At 44.9% G+C, this 15,053-nt stretch overlaps 1 protein-coding gene across 2 annotated transcripts in view; it reads left to right on the forward strand.

Annotated features, from left to right (window-relative positions):
* The window catches only part of LOC126473867 (neprilysin-4-like), a 742,276-nt gene that overhangs the window by 695,950 nt on the left and 31,273 nt on the right, over positions 1-15,053 (forward strand). For both annotated transcript variants that reach the window (XM_050101197.1, XM_050101196.1), the window contains exon 11: positions 5,468-5,585. In XM_050101197.1, the coding sequence (XP_049957154.1) occupies positions 5,468-5,585 (118 nt within the window). The remainder of the gene's footprint in view (positions 1-5,467; positions 5,586-15,053) is intronic.

The following is a 15,053-nucleotide window of genomic DNA, read 5'->3' on the forward strand; positions in this document are numbered from 1 at the left end:
AACATTGTCAAAGCTTTTCTCCATACTTATAAATGCTAAAAATGTAGGTAACAGCAACGGTTTTTGATGTAAAACCGAAATAAATAATCACTTTTGACACCCTAACAATTGGTTAGGATCGTGGTGGTGATAATGATGAAGATGAAAGCGTTATTTTGGTGCACTACATCAAGGCCTGAGGTGACGAATGTGGTTAAAATGATTAATAGTGTTTAAAAAATTGTAGAACGAATGGATAAGATATTTTCTACAACAGATGTATGTGTGTAGCTGATCGCTAAACAAAAGAGGCATGTGCCAACCACCATGCAACACAGTGAAACATGCAACTCAGTGGTTTAGGTTGTAGTCTAGACAAGTCACAGCATTTTAACAGCATACCACAATCAAATGGTTCTAAGCACTATGGGACTTAACATCAGATGTCATCAGTTCCCTAGACTTAAAACTACTTAAACCTGACTATCCCAACGACATCACACACATCCATGCCCGAGGCAGGATTCGAACCTGCAACCGTAGCAGCAACGAGGATCCAGACTGAAGTGCTTGGCCACAGCGGCCGGCGTACGACAATCGTCTCGTCATCGGCTTATATGGAGAGGAGATCACCAATGAAACGTACTCCTGCCGTCTCGTCAGGTTATAACACTCTGTTCAAATACGAAGCATTGAAACACGCACTCCACAATTCCCATGAACTGGTGAGTCCTCTCGCAGGAGTTGGAGCAAGAGCACACGGGTCGGAGCACTATGCCCTTCACGGAGACGGGTCAATGCCACTTTATCCCCTCCCTGCGATCGGAAGTGGGATCGCCACAGCTGGACACTTAGTCTCACAGACCGCAACTAACTTTCCAGCACTCCCAGTCACTCTGCCTTCAATGGCTTATGACTTCGTGGCTTAACAGCGGGCTAATGTCTCGCAATGGGACAGCACATGTTCCCACAATGCGTCCCTGACATGCTTCCTGGGCTGCAAATGTATGTCTGCTCGTGTCCCTGGATTCCGATAATGCCCTGGTACCCAGCAGAATGCTACTTCGTTTCCCCAGTCATGGATCTACTTGAAGGTTGTAAGGTGCCTATAATTTCACACCTTACAAGCACTCATCTACATACCTCGCCGTGATTCAAAACCGGAAATAGCTATCGTATGATAAGTCGTACATCATATACAGGGCTATTACAAATGATTGAAGCGATTTCATAAATTCACTGTAGCTCCATTCATTGACATATGGTCACGACACACTACAGATACGTAGAAAAACTCATAAAGTTTTGTTCGGCTGAAGCCGCACTTCAGGTTTCTGCCGCCAGAGCGCTCGAGAGCGCAATGAGACAAAATGGCGACAGGAGCCGAGAAAGCGTATGTCGTGCTTGAAATGCACTCACATCAGTCAATCACAACAGTGCAACGACACTTCAGGACGAAGTTCAACAAAGATCCACCAACTGCTAACTCCATTCGGCGATGGTATGCGCAGTTTTAAGCTTCTGGATGCCTCTGTAAGGGGAAATCAATGGGTCGGCCTGCAGTGAGCGAAGAAACGGTTGATCGCGTGCGGGCAAGTTTCACGCGTAGCCCGCGGAAGTCGACGAATAAAGCAGCAGGGAGCTAAACGTACCACAGCCGACGGTTTGGAAAATCTTACGGAAAAGCCTAAAGCAGAAGCCTTACCGTTTACAATTGCTACAAGCCCTGACACCCGATGACAGAGTCAAACGCTTTGAATTTTCGGCGAGGTTGCAACAGCTCATGGAAGAGGATGCGTTCAGTGCGAAACTTGTTTTCAGTGATGAAGCAACATTTTTTCTTAATGGTGAAGTGAACAGACACAATGTGCGAATCTGGGCGGTAGAGAATCCTCACGCATTCGTGCAGCAAATTCGCAATTCACCAAAAGTTAACGTGTTTTGTGCAATCTCACGGTTTAAAGTTTACGGCCCCTTTTTCTTCTGCGAAAAAAACGTTACAGGACACGTGTATCTGGACATGCTGGAAAATTGGCTCATGCCACAACTGGAGACCGACAGCGCCGACTTCATCTTTCAACAGGATGGTGGTCCACCGCACTTCCATCATGATGTTCGGCATTTCTTAAACAGGAGATTGGAAAACCGATGGATCGGTCGTGGTGGAGATCGTGATCAGCAATTCATGTCATGGCCTCCACGCTCTCCCGAATTAACCCCATGCGATTTCTTTCTATGGGGTTATGTGAAAGATTCAGTGTTTAAACCTCCTCTACCAAGAAACGTGCCAGAACTGCGAGCTCGCATCAACGATGCTTTCGAACTCATTGATGGGGACATGCTGCGCCGAGTGTGGGAGGAACTTGATTATCGGCTTGATGTCTGCCGAACCACTAAAGGGACACATATCGAACATTTGTGAATGCCTAAAGAAACGTTTTGAGTTTTTGTATGTGTGTGCAAAGCATTGTGAAAATATCTCAAATAATAAAGTTATTGTAGAGCTGTGAAATCGCTTCAATCATTTATAATAACCCTGTATATTAATATTTAAAGAAGACTGACATTGTCACGTACAGCTTGTAAATAGTTGCTAACTCTTGCTGCATGAAAGGTGATGGATTGCCTTTATTATGAAAACGGCGTAATGAATGATTGCCTATACTAGCAGACGTTGGAAGGCCAGTGGAAATGAAAAGGCAGGCATAACCCAGGTCCTTGGTGGAAAAGCCCGCACAGGTGCCCTGGTCCTGTTAGAAACAGGAAGTAGCCCAAGACGGACGGTCGGGGCACCTGGGCGCTGAAGCACAATAGAGTGGCAGCTGGTTAGTATTGTAGCTAGGCCGGAAGAATAACTGGAAACTCAGAACATCTTGGACGCAGCAGAAAGCAACAAAAAAGCGTTACTTCGGAAATCACGCAGGTTGGGTTATTTCCGAGGATTTTTACTCTGAGAAGCGTGCCATTGTACGAATTCCTCATTAACGGGGATAGGTATTTCCTCGGAAACTTTCCGTGCTGGACGACAAAACACTAAAATGTGGTTGGTCGGCGTTCGGAAAAATCTGCAGAGAGGGAGAATATTCCGTGGTTTCGAGAATATGACTCGCCTTCTGGAGTTACTACAAGGGAGGGGAGCCGAGCTTTGCTGGGAAGCCAGCGGTGGAGAGAAGGAGGTCTTCCGTTGTGAGCCCCCGCGTTTGATGGTCGCTCAGTGCCAGCTCTTGTTGGTACAGACGGACTTGCTGTCTTTGCTCTCAGGAGATTTTATAAATGGTTCAAATGGCTCTGAGCACTATGGGACTTAACATCTGAGGTCATCAGTCCCCTATAACTTAGATCTACTTAAACCAGCTAATCTAAGGACATCACACACATCCATGTCCGAGGCAGGATTCGAACCTGCGACCGTAGCGGTCGCGCGGTTCCGGACTGTAGCGCCTTGAACCGCTCGGCCACCCCGGCCGGCTCGGAGATTTTATAGTTAGGACGGTTAAGCACTGTACTGTTGCGAACTTATAAGATACTGGATTTAGCCTCCGGTTAGGGAGTCGTCGTTGTGTATGCAGCGTTCAGTCATTGAGAGCACTTCTTCTACCTATACTCACGTTGAGATGTTATCTGAACTCCATCCTTGTGGCTGGGAGTTCGCGTTTCTCGTCTGTAGAACACAGAGACGAGAAGACAGTATTAGAGTATACTAGTCAGAGGACCGCCTTTTGCCGTTCTAGTGTTTGAAAGAGTTTTTATTTGTGGCTGGAGTTCTTCTATCGTTGCAGACATGTACAAGAACCATCACTCCGACGCACCGGACGTAGTACATACGGTGATATTGCTAATTGCTTCGGCATATTAGAACTCTAAAGCTAGACAGCTGTGATCGCGTAAATTATATTTCCACTGAGGTTGCACACCACTGTAGATCATCTTTGAAAGCAGTGTCTTGAAGTGTTTGGTCATAGATGATGTCAGTCATCTCGCGTTATTTATGTTAGCTCGCGTAGCGATAAAAAGGGGCAGATTTAGGAAATTGATCAATCATATTAGTTAGTAAATTCATTTGTATCTCTTTATGTCCATTGGACAGTAATAAATAAACATTTGTAATATATAAGGGGGTTTTAATCAACAATAAATGTATAAGCAGAAAGAACATTTATCATTTGTAGTTACTAGTTCCGTTAATCATTCATTTATATTTATGTTGTAATGTATATGTTAAAGAGCAAGAAGGAGGAGATAATATCTCAACTAAGAGATCCTAAGATCTGCTTCAGGGGGTACTCAGACGGGGCCAAATCTTCATTTTCACGTTCAGTATTTTCCGTTGCGCACATTCATTTTTACACCCGCCTGGAGTAGCATCTTGGAAGGTGTCCTCACTGAGTTGAAGCATTCTATCTCCTTGCGACATCTGTGGATTCACCTGTAGGCCACTGAGGCAAAAGGATCAGATGATAAGATCCTTCCTTCTCTCACCCTTCACCTGCTTGCAGACTTCAGGGTGGCATGCAGTTCCACAGCAGAGACCATAGTTTCGTTTGGTAGGTGAAACCACCTCATACGAAATTCCGTGCAGTCAGTCATGCCTTCTTTTAGATTTTATATATATATAGACTGAAGCGGCGAATGAAAATTTGTACCAAGGCCGGGAATCGAAGCCGGGTGTCCTGCTTACTAGGCAGGTACGCTAGCCACCAAGCCACCTTGGCACAGTGGTCCGCACAACTGCACTGATTAACCTGGCACACCTCCCCCTCGATCCAAATTCTCACTGCCGCCCCAGTCTATGAACCTGCCTAGTGAGTAGGAGACCCAGCTTCGATTCACCGTCTTGGTACAAATGTACACTCGCCGCTTCAGTCTGTATACATAAAGTCAAATCTATATGAGACCACCAAAGTCTCTGAAATTGTGTCATTTCATTCTTTTAGATTACCTGCAAGAAAGTCAATTTTTTTTTTACTTTAAGACATAAATGGTAAGGAACTTTATGAACACTCTTTATATAAGTTTCAGTAAAAGAACACAAATGTATTGGTTACTCTACTGCGCATGAACAGAATTTCTTGCGTGAGGCAGCACAGCCCTCACATACTCCTTGGTTAAATCTAAACTGCCCCCCCCCCCTTCTTATTACATTCTAAAGGCTGTGTGGACGAACCAGGAGGGCACCATCTATCCCGTCCACTTGACTGTCTCCTACAGATCATTTTGCGCCTTTAGACACTGACTCTCTCTCTCTCTGTCTGTCTCTCTCTACTGCCAATCCTACAAGGGACGTGACTTTCTTTCTTTTTTTTGTGGGGGAACCACTTTGGAAAGTGTTCGTATTCAGTCCTTACCTGCGGTCACAAAAATACCTTACTGAACTTTTCATTGCCATGGAGCCTAGCGCGCGCTTTCGCCCCCTGCGCCATCGCTACGCCTCCCCACTTTCCTGGACTACAGCGGGCCGCCTGACGCTCCCCTGCCTCACCTTTTGCAGAGCGCTTCGTGTGGTGGAACGTGTTCTCGACGCTGGCGCCGCTCACGCTGCAGGAGTTCCGAGACCTGGCCTTCCGCTTCAGCCAGCAGGTGTACGGCCTGACGCAGAAGACGGCCCGGTGAGTACCCAATGTTACTGTATCACTAACAACTGCCCGTCAAATGTAGACTGGTAAGACAAAACATTACGACCACTGCACACCACGACGCTGGGTGCTGCCTGGTGGCGTTGGGGCCACATGACGCGGTAACAAAAGTGTGTAAGTGGACCAGACACGGAGGGGGAATCGCCCTAGCGAAGGAATGGGCTGCAAGTGGGAAAGTCCATAGAGATAAGCGACTGTGACAAAGGGCAGCTTATTATTACGCAGAGCCTGTCAACGAGTGTGACGAAAACAGCGAAGTTGGTCGAATGTCCACGTGCTACTCTCGTGAGCATCTACAGAAAGAAGTAGAAGGACATTGATACTACTACTAGGCGCTAAATGGTTGGACCTCCACGACACTTCAGAGAACTTGGGGTTCGAAGGTTCGTCTCCTCTGTAAAGTAGGACAGATTGGGATCTGTAGCATCTCTGCCGAAAGAGCACAATGCTGGTACCCGCACAAGTGTTTCGGAGCACACCGTTCATAGCACATTTTTTAACATGGAGCTCCGCAGCAGGCCATCCCTACGTGTTCACATATTGACCCAACGATATTGTCAATTACGCTATGTGTTCCTAAGTATCTGGGCACCTGGCTAAAAATGACGTACAAGTTCGTGGCGCCCTTCATCGGTAATGCTGGAATTCAATATGGTGCTGGCCCACCCTTACTTAGGCTTGATGACAGGTTCCACTGTCGTAGGCATACTTTCAAGGTTTCCTGGGGAATGGCAGCCCATTCTTCACGGAGTGCTGTACTGAGGACAGGTATCGATGTCGGTCGGTGAGGCGTGGCACGAATTCGGCGTCCCAAAACATCCCAAACGCGTTCTGTAGGATTCAGGTCAGCACTCTGTACACAACAGTCCATTAGAGGAATGTTATTGTCGTGTAACCACTCCGCCACAAGCCGTGCATTATGAACAGGTGCTCGATCGTGTTGAAAGACGCAATCGCCATCCCCGGATTGTCTATCCCCGGATTGTCTTCAAGAGTGCGAAGCAAAAAGGTGCTTAAAATATCAATGTAGGCCTGTGCCACGCAAACCAGCAAGGGGCGCAAGCCCTCTCCATGACATACACGACTATACCATAACACCACCACCTCCTAATTTTACTGTTCGCACTACACGCGTTGGCAGATGACGTTCACCGGGCATTCGCCATACCCACACCCTGCCATCGGATCACCACATTGTGTACCGTGATTCGTCAGTACACACGTTTTTCCACTGTTCAATCTTCCAATATTAACGCTCCTTACACCAACTGACGCGTCGTTTGGCATTTACCGGCGTGACGTGTGGCTTACACGCAGCCACTCGACTATGGAAGCCAAGTTTTCTCACCTTCCGCCTAACTGTCTAGTGCTTGGAGTGGATCCTGATGCAGTTTGTAATTCCTGTGTGACGGCCTGGATAGATGTCCGCCTATTACACATTACGACCCTCTTCAACTGTCGGTGGTCTCTGTCAGTCAACAGACGAAGACCGCCTGTAAACTTTCGTGCTGTACGTGTCCCTTCTCGTTGCCACTTCACTATCACATCAGAAACAGTGGACCTAGGGAGTGTGGAAATCTCGCGAACCGACGTGTGAAACATGTGACACAGAATCACCTGACCACGTTCGAAGTACGTGAGTTCCGCGAAGCGCCGCATTCTGCTCTGTCACGATGTCTAATGACTACTGAGGTCGCTGATATGGAGTACCTGGCAGTAGGTGGCAGCACAATGCACCTAATGTGAAAAACGTATGTTTTTTGGGGTGTCTGAATTCTTTTGATCATACAGCAGTGGGCACGGGACCATCGACATTCGACAGTCGACCAATGGAAACGTGTCGGCTCTTCGGACGAATCACATTTTTGCTACACTAGGTCGATGGCCGTCTCCACAAACGCCGTCACCGAGGTGAAAGGCGGCTCGAAACGTACTTCACGCCACGGCCGCAGGCTGCTGGGAGCCGTACTGTGCTATGGGAGACGTTCTCCTGCGTTTGCACTGGACCTGTGGCAGTAATCGAAGACATGCGAACAACGTGCATCCCGTCACGCTTGATCTCTTGCCCGACGGCGATGTCATCCTTCAGCAGTGTAATTGTCCGTTTCTCGCAGACAGAACCGTGCTACGGTGGTTTGAGAAGCATTATAGTGAACTCACGTTGACATCTCGGTGACCAATTACGTCTGATATACAATAAATCCTATGGAACCCATCTGGGTCGCTATCGGGCGTCATCACCGTGTCAGCAAACCAGAGGTCCGTTACTTACGCGAATTACATGACCGGTGCGTAGACATCTAATGCAACATATGTCCATAAACCTACCGAGACGCTGATGGAGCCCTGAAACGCAGAATCAGTGATGTATTACGGACCAAAGACGTAGAAACAAGCTGTTAGGCAGGTGGCTGTAATGTTTTGGTTCATCAGTGTACACTTCTATGACTCACCGCGTTGGTAGCTTCGTGCACGACTATGAGCTGCATAAAAAGCAGATTTGAATTTATTTTTAAATACATTTATCTATGTTGTCTTGTACGAGTATTGATCAAGTATGTCTGCAGATAATGAAAATTATTAATACTGCCTAGAGAGACCAGATTTTCTCCCGCGGCTTCGCTCACATACATATAAGAGTACGTCATTTATATTTCACACATATATGAATTTCGCATGTATGTAACGTATTTCAAACGTGTTTGTTCACACATTTCATACGTATCTGTAGTGAATTTCACCCTGTAGTTTCATCTGAATTCTGAGGACACTGTGATGCTCTCCGTTGTTTTGCACCATGCAACTCCACAGAGGGCGTTAAGTATGACTGTGATACTCAGTCACGTGGCCCCGAAACGCGATGGCGGAATTGTGCGTTCGCCGCAGTGCGCAGTCTCGCAAACTGGTTGACGCACTAAACAACCCAATTTGCGTTTCATACTTTTAAAATACTCCACGTCACCTAGTCATATCTGGGAAACCGCCTAAAAACCACATCTAGGCTGGCCAGCACACCAGCCCTCGTCGTTAATCCGCCAGGCGGATTCGATACGCGCCCAGAGCGCTCCTTGAATCTCCGAAACCAAGTGCCACGCGCGCGGCTATCGAGGCAGGTCAACTTACGTCCTACTATTCATGACACTGATATACATTACATCTTCATCACCATCATCATCACCATCATCATCATCCAACAATTAAACTCTGCCTGTTACTCATAGCGATTAGTCCAAGTCGTTCCATATACTTTTGGATCTTCGTTTTTAACGTCTCCGCCTTTTTTTCTTTAAATGACTTGAAGTCACGTAAAATAATTGAGAAATGAAAATATTAACTTTCGGTAAATTCTGCCTTTGATACAATTAGCAATGACAGCAACATTAAAGAAAGCTGGGGCCTCTTTTCACGAAACATAATTTCTTCGATTCTTTTGTTAATGCTTTTACGTAAATTATTAAACATTTTCAGTAGGAATTTTAAGAAGGCTACGGTCCACAGTTAGTTTGGACGGCAGCACTTTTGGTAATCTATAAACTGACCGAGAAATGTAATGGTATTTCCTTCCGGAATGAAATACATAATTAATAATCGGACTTCGTTAGGTAAAAATGGTTGCAGGTTCTATCGGAATTGCTGCGATTGGAATGGCGCTCGAAAATAACGCGGACCAAAGGAATAGCTTCGGTATTTAGTTATTCCGCAATTATTAATCTAATAAGGAAAGGAATAGTATTTTAAATGAAATAAAAATGAATTTAACAATATATTATCAAAGTAACTGACACACAGAACTTAAATTTGGTCGTCACAGCAACTGATCGATAGTTATGACGGAAAAACAAAAATATGTATGCTGTTTGTGAACATAATACTTTTATATAGTTCCTATACATTTAATTACCCCCGGAATATGATCAAACACTTATTCTCCAGATAATAATTAAAGGTAAACATCCAGTCAGATCAAAGCTAGCGCAATTCACAATCGAGCGAGCTAAGAAAGTGAGCGAGAAAAACAAGCAAAAAATGAGATCAAAAAGTGAGATCGAGGACCTTCGTAATTTGGTTTATACAAATCAATTACGTCGGCGATTTTTTGTCCATTCAGAGATTACATTTATGGTTATAGCTCTAGTATCTCTGATACAGTTCATACATTCCTAAAGTTTTATAGGTTTCGTTTGCGCAATTAACAGTGTTTGGTTCCACATACTTATATTACTAAAGTTCAGAGTAAAGATTTGTAAAGGTCGTCTGTGACGCTACACGTTTGTTTATTCGTGATGTTGGTTTGTATTTGTGTAGTGGGTACTGTGCCTAGCTGAATAGGCTCTGAAAACCGAATACTGTCTGTCTGACAATAACATCTGCTGCAGAGAAAATGCTGCACCACTCGTCAAGATGAGGAAACTAAGGCTGGTAACTGACAGATGGTACCGACATCACCAGTCTTTTCTGCTGTGGGCATGCCTCCCATACAGGGACATGTCAGACTCTTAATACAACAAACACGGATACACTTCATAATTTAATATTACAGTCAACGATGTTATTTATTTTTTCTAATTTAATTTACGCCATATGAACAATTTTCAAAGCTGCCTCTTAAGATTTTCGTTCAGGCCTAGCATTGCCCGCTAAGTGTTGCTCGGGTAAATTTAAACTACACCCACATTGTCTCTATTGGTTGACAAAATTTCGACTCCGCAAAGCCAGCTGAAAACAGAGTTTACCGCATCGTGATATAAGTTTGATTCAACAGCAAAAACCACGATACGAACTATCACCTCCTCTAGTAGGATATGTTCTATTGTCAAGTGCACAGTTTCCCTTTAAACAGCCGGTCATTCGAGTTGTGTGGGCATTGCGCTACGAAACATGGCAACAGCATACTATTTCCGCTAAGACCCTGTTAGCGGTATCAAAGAGGCACCTGTAACAAATGAGTGCTTGTCAAGCTGAATAGATCTGCTCCCTTTCAATGGAGGAACTCCGCCACAACTCTCTGATAGAGTCGCAGCGGGTTTTCGAAGTACTTGAGGCGCCGCCTGCCCACGACTTGTTTGCCTCTTACTTTTTATTCATAATCTCCCTCTCTGGACAGGAGAATACTCTCTAGTCCTAACAAACCGCTAAAGCGGTTCATAGTGCACGGGTCCAGTTGCAGGCTGCCTATATAAAGGCTTGCAGCAGAAACAAAAACTTGATTTTCAGTATTTCCTATACAGTGACGCCAAAAAATCTCAACACCAAAAAATAAAAATGTAGATTAATGAAATTTACGGGATACATTTGTCTAATGAGTACGAGATAAGCCATAGAAAATGTTAAATGCTGGTGCATTAACAACCGGTGTTACCGCCAGAATGTTGAACGCAAGCATACAAACGTGCATACGTTGTGTTTCACAGGTGCAGGACGTCATATTGTGGGATGGAATTCCATGACTGTTGCACTTGGTCGGTCAGTACAGGGACTGTTAATGCCGTTTGTGGATGACGCTAGAGTTGCCGACAGATGATATCCCATATGTACTCGATTGGAGACCGATATGGTGAACAAGCAGGCCAAAGTAACACACCGGCATCCTAGAGCGTGTTGGGTTAAAACAGCGGTATGTGGGCGACCGTTATCCTGTTGGAAAATACCCTCTCAAATGCTGTCCGCGAATGGCAGCACAACAGGTCGAATCACCAGATCGGCGTACAAATTTGTAGTCAGGGTGCGCGGGACAAACGCGAAGAGTGCCCCTGCTATCATATGGAATCATACCCGACACCATTAGCTCTAGGTATGGGTGGAGGGCGTCTAGCGCACAGACAGGCTGGTTGCAGATCCTCAACTAGCCTCCTTCTAACTAATACACGGCAATCACTGGCACCGAGCCACAGCCAGCGTTATCAGAAAACACGACAGACCTCCACCCTGCCCTGCATCGAGCTCTCGCTTGACACCACTGGAGCCGCGAATGGCGATGGTTTGGGTTCAAAGGAATGCACAGTTCACCGGGTCTGGCTCGGAGCTGTCCTTGAAGCAACCGACTTGCAACAGTTGGTTGTGTCACAGTGGTGCCAACTGCTGCTCAGACTGCTGCTGCAGACTCAGTACGATGCGCCAGAGCCACACGCCCAACACGACGGTCTTCACTCTCGGCAGTGCCACGAGGCCGTCCTCAGCCCGGTCTTCTTGCGACCGTGACCACCGATGCCAGCAGTCATGTACAGTGGCTACATTCCTGCCACGTCTTTTTGCAATACCGCAGAAGGCACATCCAGCTTCTCGTAGCCCTATTACACAACATCGTTCAAACTTAGTGAGTGGTTAATAATGGAGCCTTTGTCGCCTTAAAGGCACTCTTTCCTAACATCAACTCACCACGTCCAGTCTCAAAAGTTACTAACACTCACGAGAGTTACGGCGTGCATTTAATGCAAACCTGGTTTGCATCCTCATGTTGGCGCTACTACTGCCACTCTTGTGTGACTGGCAAAGAAATCTGAACACACATCACCTTTCAGATGTAGAAAAACACCTACCAAATTCTGTTTGTGTCACACATCTGTTTCTTGGTGTCGCGATTTGTTTGCCCGTCAGTGTAGTTGACCGAATTTAAAAATTTAAAATGCTGTCATAATGTACTCATATAAGTATAATCATATGTTAAACATCGAATACGGTAAGACAGGTATTACAATAGAAATTGTTTACATGTTTTGAGGTAGCGTAACTCGTCGCACAAAAATCACCCAGATTATATTCATCCAGCAATTGAGAATGACAGCCGTGACCGACTTCCGACGAACTTTACTCATTATTTCAAATCTTTACGAAACTTTTTCTCGTTCCAACCCTGTACAATATAATGAAAGGAAAAAAGAAAGTTTATCGCTTACTACACTTTCGCTGCTCATGCAGTAAAACTTGAATATCAGGCATGACGTTTCAATGAAGAGTTTGACAGAGCAATGAAAGACGTAAGTCGAAACAAGGCCCCCGGAGTAGACAACATTCCATTAGAACTACTGACAGCCTTGGGAGAGCCAGTCCTGACAAAACTCTACCATCTTGTGAGCAAGATGTATGAAACAGGCGAAATTCCCTCAGACTTCAAGAAGAATATAATAATTCCAATCCCAAAGCAAGCAGATGTTGACAGATGTGAAAATTACCGAACTAACAGTTTAATAAGTCACAGCTGCAAAATACTAACGCGAATTCTTTACAGACGAATGGAAAAACTGGTAGAAGCTGACCTCGGGGAAGATCAGTTTGGATTCCATGGAAATGTTGGAACACGTGAGGCAATACTGACCCTAGGACTTATCTTAAAAGAAAGACTAAGGAAACGCAAACCTACGTTTCTAGCATTTGTAGACTTAGAGAAAGATTTTGACAATGTTGGCTGGAATGCTCTCTTTCAAATTCTGAAGGTGGCAGGGGTAAAATACAGGGAGCGAAAGGCTTTTTACAATTTGTACAGAAACCATATGGCAGCTAAAAGAGTCGAGGGGTATGAAAGGGAAGCAGTGGTTGGGAAGGGAGTGAGACAGGGTTGTATCCTCTCCCCGATGCTATTCAATCTGTATATTGAGCAAGCAGTAAAGGAAACAAAAGAAAAATTCGGAGTAGGTATTAAAATCCATGGAGAAGAAATAAAAACTTTGAGGTTCGCCGATGACATTGTAATTTTGTCAGAGACAGCAAAGGACTTGGAAGAGCAGTTCAACGGAATGGACAGTGTCTTGAAAGGAGGATATAAGATGAACATCAACAAAAGCAAAACGAGGATAATGGAATGTAGTCGAATTAAGTCGGGTGATGCTGAGGGAATTAGATTAGGAAATAAGACACTTAAAGTAGTAAAGGAGTTTTGTTATTTGGGGAGCAAAATAACCGATGATGGTCGAAGAAGAGAGGATATAAAATGTAGGCTGGCAATGGCATCGAGTATTGATTTAAGTGTCAGGAAGTCGTTTCTGAAAGTATTTGTATGGAGTGTAGCCATGTATGGAAGTGAAACATGGACGCTAAATAGTTTAGACAAGAAGAGAATAGAACCTTTCGAAATGTGGTGCTACAGAAGAATGCTGAAGATTAGATGGGTAGATCACATAACTAATGAGGAGGTGTTGAATAGTATTGGGGAGAAGAGAAGTTAGTGGCACAACTTGACTAGAAGAAGGGATCGGTTGGTAGGACATGTTCTGAGGCATCAAGGGTTCACAAATTTAGCGTTGGAGGGCAGCGTGGAGGGTAAAAATCGTAGAGGGAGACCAAGAGATGAATACACTAAGCAGATTCAGAAGGATGTAGGCTGCAGTAGGTACTGGGAGATGAAGAAGCTTGCACAGGATAGAGTAGCATGGAGAGCTGCATCAAACCAGTCTCAGGACTGAAGACCACAACAAAACAAAACAAAAATTAAATAAACCTTTTTATTACACTCTATATTGGCAGCACATTTTGCAGACAGTATCCACATGTACCACTGAAAGTACGTGCACAATTATATCATTGTACGAGACAGAGTTCAGCAGATATGACGTCCTAAACACTGAGATGCTTCAAGAATTTGCTTTTGCTTAAGGGGAAGTTTACTATCTTTGGCCCGAAAAAGGCATGTTCTTCGAGGAATTTTTTCTCGGGATGTGTTACAGATATCAATGTCAAATCTAGTCAAAATCGTTATTGATATTTAGTCTACAAATTGGAATTTTTTCGATCGGAAATGTCGAAGAGCAAAGGCGGATGTGCCGTCGGAACGAAACAAAATTTCGATGTGGACCTCCATGTGCGGTATGTCACAGGTCAGCCGGCTAGTCTGAAATCAAAATTGAGTTAACGTTAGCGAAGCATATAAGATTGTTTAGGACTTGTACCTCACTTAAGTTATTTGCACCATAGGAAACAAAGTGGCGGCTATTTGAAAAAAATAAGGTTTTTTCATCGATTTTTCGACTTCGTCGGCCAAGTAAAAATGTTTATAGTTGACGGATCGGAAAAAAAGTAGTGCAACTCCTAGACAATTTAATTAGCTTCGTCAGAAAAAGAGAATCATGCCACTCGGTTCAGTAGATTTGAAGTTACCGTACCACGCAATAAAAAAGGTCATTTCGAGAAAAACGCCTTTGAAGTTTTTTGACTACATATAAATGCAATATTATGCAACATACGTTCAATCTGCTATTCCGGGTGCATAAACTAGCCCTTCCTCTTCCTCATAGAGGGCGTTCTGGTCGATCTGGGCCATCCTGCGCTGCTCCAGAGCCGCTCGTACGGCCGGTGACAAGCGGTTTTCGGCCGCTTGAATCCGGCGGTCGACCGAATGCTTGGCGAACTGCGTCGAATAGAGTCCCAGGGTGGCGTCCATCGTTGTCATGGTCTTCAGAATCGATGAATACCCTTTGCTGAAGCTGCTCGCTGCCAGGAAAGTCGCAATCT

This window comes from Schistocerca serialis, chromosome 4 (assembly GCF_023864345.2).
Source record: "Schistocerca serialis cubense isolate TAMUIC-IGC-003099 chromosome 4, iqSchSeri2.2, whole genome shotgun sequence".
In the NCBI taxonomy this organism is placed as follows: Eukaryota; Metazoa; Arthropoda; class Insecta; order Orthoptera; family Acrididae; genus Schistocerca; species Schistocerca serialis.